This window comes from Oratosquilla oratoria, chromosome 11 (assembly GCF_046742065.1).
Source record: "Oratosquilla oratoria isolate Oo_2021 chromosome 11, ASM4674206v1, whole genome shotgun sequence".
Taxonomy (NCBI): domain Eukaryota; kingdom Metazoa; phylum Arthropoda; class Malacostraca; order Stomatopoda; family Squillidae; genus Oratosquilla; species Oratosquilla oratoria.
Window position 1 is genome coordinate 46,122,676 of NC_134787.1, and position 12,500 is coordinate 46,135,175.

Genomic DNA, 12,500 nt, shown 5'->3' on the forward strand with positions numbered 1-12,500 from the left:
GGACCCTGAGGGCCTGCGAGGACAGGGGCGTGCACTGGACCTGTCCGGGGGCTTCGCTGGGCACTGGGAAAGACAACGAAGACATGGATAAAAAAAAAAGTTTTATTCAGCGGAAGGTCATAGTCTTGATAAGATGCTATCTATCGAGGCGCAAATTTGTGCCAAGCTACAACACAGTCTGTGAAGAACGTCATCTTAGCCAAGGGGTTGCCAGCCAGCTCGATGTCCTGGGGTTCCCTGCTGAAGTTTGTCGTGGATGCCTAACGATGTCGTTTAGTGCTGGAATGGTCTCCTCCAAGGAGGCTGGGAAACGGTAATGTATAAATGGGTTACCTAAGAACCTGCAGTTCGAGAAAAAGAACAAGATGGAGAAGAAAGAGATGGGAATAATAATAAGAGAAAATAAAAAAAAATAATAAACAAAGGAAAGAAGATGAAGAAAAATAAAGCGGACAAGAAGAAGAGAAGAAGAAGAACGTGAAGAAGAAGAACGCGAAGAAGAACGTGAAGAAGAAGAACGCGAAGAAGAAGAAGAAGAACGTGAAGAAAAAAAAGAAGAAGAACGCGAAAAACGCGAAGAAGAACGCGAAGAAGAAGAATATGAATAAGAATAAGAAGAAAAAGAAGAACGCGAAGAAGAACGCGAAGAAGAATGCGAAGAAAAAGAGCACGAAGGAGAAGAACGCGAAGAAGAGCGCGAAGAAGAAGAAGAAGAAGAAGTAGAAGAAGAACGCAAAGAACGCGAAGAAGAAGAATGCGAAGAAGAACGCGAAGAAGAAGAACGCGAAGAAGAACGCGAAGAAGAAGAACGCGAAGAAGAACGCGAAGAAGAAAAAGAAGAACGCGAAGAAGAATGCAAAGAAGAGGAAGAAGAAGAAGAAGAAGAAGAAGAAGAAGAAGAAGAAGAAAAAGAAGAACGCGAAGAAGAAGAAGAAGAAGAAGAAGAAGAAGAAGAAGAAGAAGAAGAAGAAGAAGAAGAAGAAGAAGAAGAAGAAGAAGAAGAAGAAGAAGAAGAAGAAGAAGAAGAAGAAGAAGAAGAAGAAGAAATAGTATTTTTTTTATTTTTTAAAGGGACGCACCTCCTTGTCGAGTAGTCACAATAGTCGGGTGGGAGGGCGGCCCAGCCCCGACGGAGTTGACGGCGCGGACGACGATGGCGTAGGCGGTGAATGGGCGAAGTCCGAGGAGCTGGGTGTTGATCCCCGCCTTCACCGTCCTGTAGGTGAAGAGGTCGCCGGTCGTGCCCACGCCGGCGCTTCCTGCCGAAGAGGCCTCTCGGAAGCCCACCTGGTAGGCGGTGACGCTACCTGGGGTCTGATGCTTCGAGGGAGGCTGGTTTAAGTTGGAAAAGAAGAATCTGTGTGAGTTTGTTTTATCCCCTCTGGGTATTTGGGATTGTTAATCTAATCTAAAAAATCAATTATTTCTTTGTTTCTTATTGTAGAAATGGCGTTCTACGGAGTATGCTAGAGGAGAGCGTAAAAGTAAATGAGATTTGTAAAAATAAACATAAAGACAAATGATATATCCATATGAGTAATATCATGTCTTTACGATAAAAATCTGCGAAGAATTTTTTTTTTCCAAACAAATTGTGTAACGCTTAAAGGCTGAAGCCTCAGAATCTACGATTATATGGTACATGCGACTCAAAAAAAACTACAGAACAATCAAAACTAAAATGATATAAGCACACTAAATATGGAAGTATATTCAACAGACTTTTTGTTGATCACCACACCAGTTTACTCATAAAAACCTTTGGCACAAGTCGGTGTAAAATCTATACGAAGTCCTAAAATATATGTACACACACACACACACACACACACACACACACACACACACACACACACACACACACACACACACACACACACATATATATATATATATATATGTATATATAAATATATATATATATATATTATACATACATATATATATACATATATATACATACACACATATATATACATATATATATATATATATACATATACATATATATATGCATATATATACACATATATATATATACATATATATATATATGCATATATATATACATATTTATATATATATATATATATATATATATATATATATGAAACAATCCTGATGCGTTTTAATCATGCGCTCACCTGCCACGACACTGAAATAGAGTCCTGGTCTTTGCTGTGGGCTTGCACGCTGGTGGGTGCCGATGACGGAGGCTCCTGCAGGGTGGTCACACTCAGCGTGGGCGACGGGCGGGAGGAGCCTCGGGAGTTGAGGGCCAACATCCTCAGGTGGTACACCGTGCCCGGATGAAGGTTCTGTCCGGGAGAGGGAAGAGAGGGTGGTGATCATCGTGAGGTTGTTAGGGATGAAAGAAAAATTGGGAGAAAGGAGGAACACGAGGAAGAAGACGAAGAGGAGGAGAAAGAGGTAGAGGAGGAAAGGGGAATAGAGGAGGAGGAGGAAGACGAGGAGGAGAATGAGGAAGAAGAAGAAGAGGAAGAAGAAGAGGGGAGGAGGAGGAGGAGGAGAGAGAAGAGGAAAGAGGGGGAGAAAAAGGAATGGGAGAGGAAGAAAAGGAATGGGGGAGGAGGGAGAGGAAGGGGGTGGAGGGGGAGGAGGAAGGGGAGGAGAGAAAACGGAGGGAGACGAGGAGGAGAAAGGCGAAAAAAAAGGGAACGAAGAAGAAGAATAATAACAGGAGGAGAAGCAGGGATAGGAGGAAGGAGGATGAGAGGAGGAAGGTTGAGGAGAGGAGGAGAAAAACGAGGAGGAGAGGTGGAGGAGGAAGACGAGGAAGAGAAAGACGAAGAAGAAAAAGAGGAAGAGGAGGATAAAGACTCGTAGGAGAAGAAAGAAGATGAATAAGAGGAGGAGAGGGGAGAGGAGGAGTAGGGGAGGAGTTGAGGAAAGATAAGGAGAGAAGGAGGAGGAAGACTAGGAGGAGAAGGGGAAGGAAGAAAAATAGGAAAGGGAGGAGGAAGACGAGGAGGAGAAGGAATACAAGGTAAAAGAAGAGTGGTGGCGGTGTTTTGTGTGTGTGTGTGTGTGTGTGTGTGTGTGTGTGTGTTTGTTGCGTAAACGATATATCTACATTTACGTACAAAGAAAACAATTACCCTACCAGTAACTGAAAATACAGTTGATACAACGAGACTTCTATCTGCAACAAAAGTGTATGTTGCCACTTCTAAATGCTCCACCGACCGATGTCTTCTTCCAGGCCGCCATGGGAATCGTATCCAGCGCACCTCTGTGACATGAATAACTACTCTCAGGCGCATTTTGACTTAGAGCAATCTGACCAGGACAAGTTAATCACCGTGAGGTACAAAGGCTGTATCATATCGCAGCGGATAGTCCGGTGGTCCTGCAATGGACACTGAAGACTGAACACATCCATACATGGCCGTATCGTAGACATATTCGACGTAGGGACATACGCTTGATATAGCTTCGTTCGATGGCTGCAGCCAATATAGTACTTAGGAATGAAGCAATTATAGTCACGAGCATAATATTTTTACCCACGTTATAGTTCTTATAACGTTAATATATATATATATATATATATATATATATATATATATATATATATATATATATTGTCCAGTACGTGATAATTATATATTTCAAGCTTTATTCTGAGGTCTTTCCTTCCACCCTTACACTATACCTGTCAGTATGGATACTCTCCTATTTTCCTATGTAGTATTCAACTTACAGTTAAATAATTTTCTTGGATATAAAAAATAATTGTCATACAAAGAATTAGAATTTTGTATCATGAAAGGCTCTGGGATGAATCAAAACTTTAGGTCGTGACTGTACATCCTAATTGCCCCGTCGTCCTACTACATCAAAGTCACTCTCGACTTTTTCGTAAAACTTTGGGTGATGTTTTTCGAACTGGAAAAACACACGAAGGATGCAACTATGACGGGTTTGAAGCCATACAAGATGGCGTGGTAGCTCTTGGCTCGCGCCTCTGACTAGAAACCCGCTGCCCCATGGCAGCCGGTAACTATCCTCGGGAAGTAAAGTTGGAAAGCACTGTTTGTGTTGTGAGAACGTTGAACTGTTTTCAAGTCACTATCTAGTAGGAGGAGACTCGTCCCCTGGTGTCAGATTTCAATGATGGAAAAGCAGGATGGAGGAGTATTGGAAATTGATGGCGGGAGAGAGTTTGAGCAACGGGAAATCATCGGATGGAGGTGAGGGTATCAATTGTCCTTGGAAACGAATGCCAAGGAGATGAGCCTCCCCGACGTCCATTCCACTGAAAAGAACTCAGTCCCATGAGGAAGGATTTAAGTATGGTAGAATCCTGATCTAATGTTATGCATGTATGATAGAATTGCTCAAATATGTTTTACAAAATATTCACAGAACTTTTTTAGCTGTTGAAGAGTTGTTCTTATCAGATATTCTTTATCTCATTTGTCTGAACTTTAATTTCTTTGAGATATCTATGACGAGGTTATAAGATCGTTCATCCTATAATCATCGAAACTGTTCTCATGTCCTGCCTCAGCAATGTCATTTTGACCCTGGAGGACTTACCACACATACTTTCCCAAATTTCCCTCTTATTTATGTTATTATATTTCACCGGCCGACATCCCACCGTTTGTCCCCTTTTTGCACTCACCTTGATGATGGCCTCAGCGTGCTGAGGAAGGATCGTCGTGTTGGTCAAGGACGAGGGCGTGGGCGCCAGCGACGACGACGAGGACGACGACGAAGACGACGATCCGGTCGAGCTCGGAATCAGCGACGACGACGACGACGAAGGCGACGACAGCCTGACGGGCCAATGCTGTACCACGTAGTGCGTCAGGGGGGAGTTGCCGTCGTAGGGATGGGCCCACTTGAGCGAGACGTGTCGAGATTTGACCTCCACGACGTGAACCTGTCCTGGAGGGTCAGGTCGTTCTGAGACGACCCGAAGCAAAGAAATGTCAGCCCGGAAGTCACTTGTTCTTGGCTATAACAAACTCTTCTTTATGCGTCATTACACTCGAAAACTTAAGATAGTAATTTAACTAGGGGGAGGTGGTGGCCGTCGTTGTATAAAGTTCTGGCGATAATCGCCAGGTGATCTTATTAAGCTGACTGAACTTTCCCTTACTCTGGCCGCACCCGGCGCCCACGCATAGTGGGACACCGACATAGGCGTTGCGGATAAGTCAACCTCGAAATGAGTGGCATTACCAAGGATCTATTATCTAAAACCTAAACAAACAAACAAACACACACACACACACACACACACACACACACACACACACACACACACACACACACACACACACACACACACACACACACACACACACACACATATATATATATATGTATACACACACCCACACATTCATAGAGATGTAGATCTTGGTATTACTAAATTGTCTTCGACGATCTCGTTACAATCTTCATGTGCGATGACGTCAAAACTAAAACCTGTGACGATCTTCTTAAAAGCCGTCGCCGTCGGTTGTGGCAAAGAAATCAGTAAAGACCACCACCTCCTCCCCCTACCCTTTCTCTCCTCCTCCTCCTTTTTCTATTTCTCCTCCTCTTCTTGTACCCCTCTCTTCCACCTTGCTACTCTCCCTTTCCTTCCTCCTCCTACTGTACTCCGTCTTCTATCTATTCCTCCTCTTCTTTTCCTATTACTCCCTATCTAATCTCTTCCTCCTTTTCCTTCTCCTCCTTCTTCTCCTCTATTCCCCTTCCCCACTCCCTCCTATTTTTTCGTTTTCTTTCTTCCACGTTCTTTTCTTCACTTTTTATATTCCCTTCCTCGCCTTCTTCCTTCACCTCCTCTTCGTCCACTTCCTTGTTCTCCTACTCTTCCTCATCCCTTTTCTCCTAACCCCTTCCTCCTTACCCCTTCCTCCTTTTCCTTACCTTTCAGCCCGTCCTTACCTTCCACATTGACGAAGAAGGTGGCCGCGTCGGATGTGAAAGCGTTTGAGACGTGACAGGTGTAGAGTCCCGCGTGGTGTCGGCTAGCGCGCGGGATGAAGAGCATCGAGGACCGGCCGTCCACGCCTGACCGAAGTTCCAGGTCACCCGTCGGGGCTGCAGAGGAAGAGGAAGGGGGAATGTATCACCAGAGCGTTACAGGGGCCGGTAAGGTGATGCTGGTATAGCGGTAGGGTGAGCTTTGTGGTAGGTGGTGGTGGATTGAGGTTGTGGGGTTGACGTGGCATTAGGTGGCCGAGTTCGTGGTTGTATTAGGGGTTGGTGTTCTATTAGGGTAGGGGTTGCGAGTAGGTTGCATGGAGGTTGCGTCTTATAGAGTGTGGAGTGACAGAATGGTAATGAGGTTGCGTTGGAATAGTGCGGAGGTTGTTTTTTTTCAATGATACTGAGGTTCGTTTGAGCGATGTGAGGGTGTTTGTTTTGGGTGGTGAAGTAGATGTGTTAGGGTAATGCGGGAATCTCGTTAGGGTGGTGCAGGGGTTTAGCTAGGATGTAGTAGGTGCAATGAAATTTAGGTTGGATGCAGTTAGGGTGGATGTCGTGGGAACACCTAGTGAGCAACCCTCCTCAACTTGATGAGGGGAGCAAATGTCTTTGGGATTCTATATCCATCAGTCCCTTGAAATCAAAACATATTACTACTACCACCGCCGCCGCCGCTGCTGCCGCTGCTGCCACTGCCGCTGCTGCTACCACCACCACCGTGAGTACTGAATACGGAACTGTGTTTAGGATAATGAGAGGAGGTTTCAATAAGGGAAAAATGAACCCTTCCTTCCAAAAGGAGCGATCGGAGATGGAACGCACATATTCTGAAGAGGGTCCTCAATCTGACCAAGCACACGCATACGCACACGCGTACATACATACACGCATGCACGCACACACACACACACACATACACACATACACACACACATACACACACACACACACACACACACACACACACACACACACACACACACACACACACACACACACACATACTCGGACACACAGACACACACGTACACACGAGAACACACATGCGTACATACATGGATACATAGATACACACACACACGCACACACGAGAACACACATTCATACGTACATACATAGATACATACACACACACACACACACACACACACACACACACACACACACACACACACACACACACACACACACACACACACACACACACACACACACACACACACACACACACACACACACACACACACACACACACACACACACACACACACACACACACACATACATACACACACTCGCACACACACACACACACACAGTCGCGTAATACCTGTCGATCACGAGTTCAACACGTGATCCAAGACCGTGGTGGTGAATTACACACACGCGCGAACACCTTGAAGACCCAGAGGATTCACAACAAAATACCATTTGAAAGTGAGCCGCCAAAAAAAGGACAAACTGACAATTCCGCGCGACGACAATTCAGCAAATGACAATTCCGCTCAAGGACAATTCATCGCAAAGGACAATTTAACGCAACGGCAATTCAGTGCAAGGAAACAAACACAACTTAAGATAAAAGACTGATTAAGATAGCATACTGAAAATAAAAACATCTTCGTGGAAATACGAATACTAATTTATTTTTTTAGATCAATTTGGTAACTTATAGTTTGCAAGTACAGTACTCTCACGTAAGGGCTGTTTAGCACGAGGAAACAAACCAGGAAACCAAATTTTTCTATTTCCTAGGGAGTTCAATAACCTTTTAATCGAAAAAAATGAATATTCTATTGGTATCGTCCACACTAGAACGTAAGATAAAAAAGTTTCGCCACTTTGTGTTAAATGCAAATGTTCAAGTAATATAATATAATTAACTTGATCAGATGCTGGAATTGGTTCACCATCTCGTTTTCTACGGTGTTGAACATTTCGTTGCAATGAAGTATACTTGAGTAGTAAAATAATTGTTTCATCTGACTAAGAGACTTACGCCTCTTCAATTCTTCTTATCGTCGTATCATTAGATGCACCAGTTCGTTCACGAATATCTAAAACCCTCTACTTCATTGCTAATCCTGCTGGTTGCAGGACAATGACTATGCATCATAACGTCTTCCCATAAATTTCTAATATGGATACGACCTTTACACATGTCTTCATTTCAACGCCAAGATGAGATAAAATCCACTCCATAGGACTCGGTTTTTAGTTTGAACTTAGTAAATACGACTGACTTGAGACTAATTATATTGTCACAAACAAGCCATGCGAGGACTGCCTGGGGACTGACTATATTGTCACAAAGCTTTATGTAGACTCGATATTGTCGGTTCACGGTATACGTTGAATTGCCCCTACGCTGAATTGCCTTTGCGCTGCACTGTCACGTGCTGAATTGTCGGCGCTGAATTGTTGGCGCTGAATTGTCCTGCGTGGAATTGTCGGTTTACAAAGAAAAAAAAAATGAATTCCTGTAGGACTCACATTAGATATATCCTAGGCATTCACACAGGCATGTATGAGCTCACGTTCGTATATAGGATGTAGGCAGTTTAAGATTTAACTCATTCCTGTAATTGGATGGGCTGGGTGAGGGAGTCTTTTGGTGTGGGTGTGGGGGTGTATACTTCGACTCTGCCACTCACCCCAGAGCAAAGGTGACGGTGGAGGGGGAGAAAACCACAGCTTGAAAGGAAGTACAGTCCCTCCCTCACTCACCCACGGGTGGTTACTTACGGTTTCGAAGCTGCTTGAGACCTTGAGACCATTGGAAGACGAGCGGAGGGTCTCCCGAACTTCGGCAACGGAGTTCGAGGGAAGCTCCCACGGTCGCCGACTCGTTGATGACTCGGTTCCCCTGGATGCGGGCGCCCTCTGTCGGCACGGAAGGAAGGAGGAACAGTGAAACACATACTATCTGCTCTCGCGGATTAGGCAACTTTCCATCACAACTACATTTATTGTTGAAAGACGCGCAAAACGCTCACACATATAGGGAAATAACACGTGTATGAGTGATAAAGAATCTTGCGTTGTTAGACTGGCAGCTTACATTCTGACCAAATATTACTGTATCAACATGTATACCGTAAGGACTGACACGCCGAAAGGTGCGGATGGAGGGTATGGAATAACTATGACTTGTAAGAGGAAAGGGCTTAAGTGTGTACAAGCCATATTCATATTCATAATCGTAAATACATTAAAAGTTAATCACATATAGTATGTAAATTTTAGACTGGTTGATAACAATAATAGTGATATCAATAGTATTGGTAATAACAGTAATTATAATGATAATGAATATAATAATAATGATAATAATAATGATAATAATGACAATAATGATAATGATAATAATGATAATAATAACGATAATAATGATAATAATAATAATAGTAATAAAAATAATGATAATAATAATAATGATAATGATAATAATTAATAATAATAATAATAATAATAATAATAATAATAACAATAATAAAAATAACAATAATAATAATAATAATAATAATAAAATAATAATAATAATAATAATAATAATAATAATAATAATAATAATGATAATAATAATAATGATAATAATAATAATGATAATAATAATAATAATAATAATAATAATAAAATAATGATAATAGTAATAATAATAATAATAACAATAATAATAACAAATAATAATAATAATAATAACACTAATAACAATAACTAATAATAATAATAATAATAATAATAATAATAATAATAAAATAATGATAATAGTAATAATAATAATAATAACAATAATAATAATAATAGTAATAATAACGACAATAATAGTAATAATGATAATAATAATGATAAAACAATAACAATAATAATAATAATAATAATAATAATAATAATAATAATAATGATAATAATGATAATAATGATAATAATAATAATAACAATAACAATAACAATAACAATAACGATAATAATAATAATAATAATTATTATGATAATAATAATAATTATAATAATAATAATAATAGCAATAATAATAATAATAATAATAATAATAATAATAATAATAATAATAATAATAATAATAATAATAATAATAATAACAATAACAATAATAATAATAATAATAATAATAATAATAATAATAATAATAATAATAATAATAATAATAATAACAATAATAATAATAATGATAACAATGATAATAGTAATGATAACAAAATTTGTATAATTGTAATAATAATATGAAAAATAACAAGTATTCGTCACCAGACAGACCTGTACCGCTTTGTGTCAGCTTGCCTCTCCTGACTCACCTCGCACCACCACGGAGACGACTTTGGAAAGAGCCGGAGATACTCCGTTGTCAGCTTGGCACTGATAGCGGCCCCGGTCGGCCAGCGTTGCTTGACGGATTGTCAGCGACCCGGTCCTTCGCGAGTCCAGTCGCCAGCCATCCACGGCCAGAGCCACGGCGCTTCCGACGTCTCCGTTTTCTGTACGGGAGGAAAACGGGGTAAGAATGTTTTTAGGGAGCAGTGGGAAAGAACGTGCTTAGTTGTCTTAAGGTGACGGGGAAGACTGAGGAATCGGAGGGGAAGGGCAGGCGCAGATTATATGGACGGGGAAGGGGATGGAGGAGAGGGAGAGGGGAGAAGAGAGGAGAGGGAACAACAACAGGAAGTGATAATTATATATAAACCAGCTCACTAATGTCCCTAGAGAGGAAAAGACAGGGGGGGAATGCGGTAGAAAACAAACTGCTGCGACCACACTTCACAACTTTCATTTCCCTTTGGGAGGACGAACTTTTGTCTCCCGTCGTCTTTTAGGGTCCCCCAGGAACGCAACAGCTCCGTTTTCTGTGGAACTTGAAGACTCCTTCGCCGCGTTCGATTGCGAGGTTTTATTGCCCTCGGGCTTGGGGGGTTAGGGTGAAGTGGGTGATCTGGGGAAGTATGAACTGCGTCGCTCGAAAACAATAAAATCGTACCAATGTCATCGATCAGATGGAAAATAAAAAAACCCTAGAAGGAAGAAGGCCCAGATTATTTCTTAAAAAAAAGAAAAAAAAAAAAAAAAAAAAAAAAAAAAAAAGGATAAGGTAGTGTCGCAAGTATGGGAGAAAAGAGAGAGTTGGGTGAGAGTTCAAGGAGAGCGGCGAAGAAGAAAGTTGCAAGAGGAGGAAGGAGAGAAGAGGAAAGAGAGAGAGAGAGAGAGAGAGAGAGAGAGAGAGAGAGAGAGAGAGAGAGAGAGGGGGGGGGGAGAAAGAGAGAGAAAATAGGTGTCGTCCATCAGGAGAATGAGAAAGAGATGAGGAATGAGGAGAAAGAAGAGGAGACAAAAAAAGAAGAAGAAGGAGGAGGAGTAGGAGAAGGAGGAGGATGTGGAGGAAGAGGAGTGGGAGGGGAGGTCGACATGCAAAAACTTGAGCTAAAGTTAGTGCGGGCTGACAACTTGGACAAAGCAAATGAACTCGTAAACACAAAAACTTGGCTGTGCAAACTCGACGGACAAGTTTGCTATGGAAATGTTGCTTCCTAACAGCTGCTCTGGGCCTTTGCATCAACTATTTCAAGCTGCAGGTTAAATTGTCGAATCTAGTCCTCTTTCTATTCTACATCTTTTTCTTCTTTCTCCAAGAGAAGTTCCCGAGAAAGTAAAAAAAATCCCTCTCCTTGCCCTCAAGTTGATCGAGTCCGTTAAACCGAACCCGGTACTCATCCGTGATTGGTTCGTTTGAATGATTGTTCGACCAGCTTGGCGCCTCCCTCGAAACAAGAAATATAAATTCCGCACAATTTTTTTTCCCTAAAGGCCCATCTACACGATCAAACACTTTGTCAAACCCGGTTTGGCAATCAAGTGTTTGAAGTGATTTTTGACCGTGCGAATGGGATATTCGGTTGTCAAATACGTTTGTCAAACGTGTTTGACAACCAAATACCCCATTCACACGGTCAAACATCACTATAAACACTCGTTTGACAAACCGGGTTTGGCAAACCGTTTGACCGTGTAAATGGCCCTTAACTCGGCACCCCATTACCTGCGTTTCAGTTTAACTAGAACGGTGATTGGAGGGCTGGTGGTGGCGGTGGGTGAGGTGAGAACGATACAAAAGAATAGAGGTCAGAAGAGGTCATTGATCTCCCGTTCCAGGCTACAGGATCACTTTGCTTTAGCCGGAGAGCCTTTAAAGTACACATGGGAAATATGTTCTTTCTAAATTTTACTTAACGTAGGGTGACACCAAAAGGTGTATCAAATCCTTCAAAATACATAAATACACGCACACACACACACACACACACACACACACACACACACACACACACACACACACACACACACACACACACACACACACACACACACACACACACACACACACACACACACACACACACACACACACAGAGGCGCACACTCAAATGTTTGGGTATTATTTTTTTTTTAATATCTGGTTGGTTAGAGACAAACCTTTTATCCTCTTCTGCACTTCCGCTCGCTTTAACGGAAAGCCC

General features: G+C 41.7%; 1 protein-coding gene across 9 annotated transcripts in view; it reads right to left on the minus strand.

Annotated features, from left to right (window-relative positions):
- The window catches only part of LOC143029790 (cell adhesion molecule Dscam2-like), a 971,930-nt gene that overhangs the window by 54,717 nt on the left and 904,713 nt on the right, over window positions 1-12,500 (minus strand). For all 9 annotated transcript variants that reach the window (XR_012966874.1, XR_012966873.1, XM_076192789.1 and 6 more), the window contains exons 16-22: window positions 10,290-10,469; window positions 8,722-8,859; window positions 5,932-6,087; window positions 4,652-4,935; window positions 2,145-2,318; window positions 1,080-1,332; window positions 1-63 (exon numbers count right to left, since the gene is read on the minus strand). The exon at window positions 1-63 is cut by the window's left edge and continues 84 nt beyond it. Coding sequence is in view for 7 of the 9 variants with exons in the window: in XM_076192789.1 (XP_076048904.1) it covers window positions 1-63; window positions 1,080-1,332; window positions 2,145-2,318; window positions 4,652-4,935; window positions 5,932-6,087; window positions 8,722-8,859; window positions 10,290-10,469 (1,248 nt within the window). In the remaining 2 variants the exon portion in view is untranslated. The remainder of the gene's footprint in view (window positions 64-1,079; window positions 1,333-2,144; window positions 2,319-4,651; window positions 4,936-5,931; window positions 6,088-8,721; window positions 8,860-10,289; window positions 10,470-12,500) is intronic.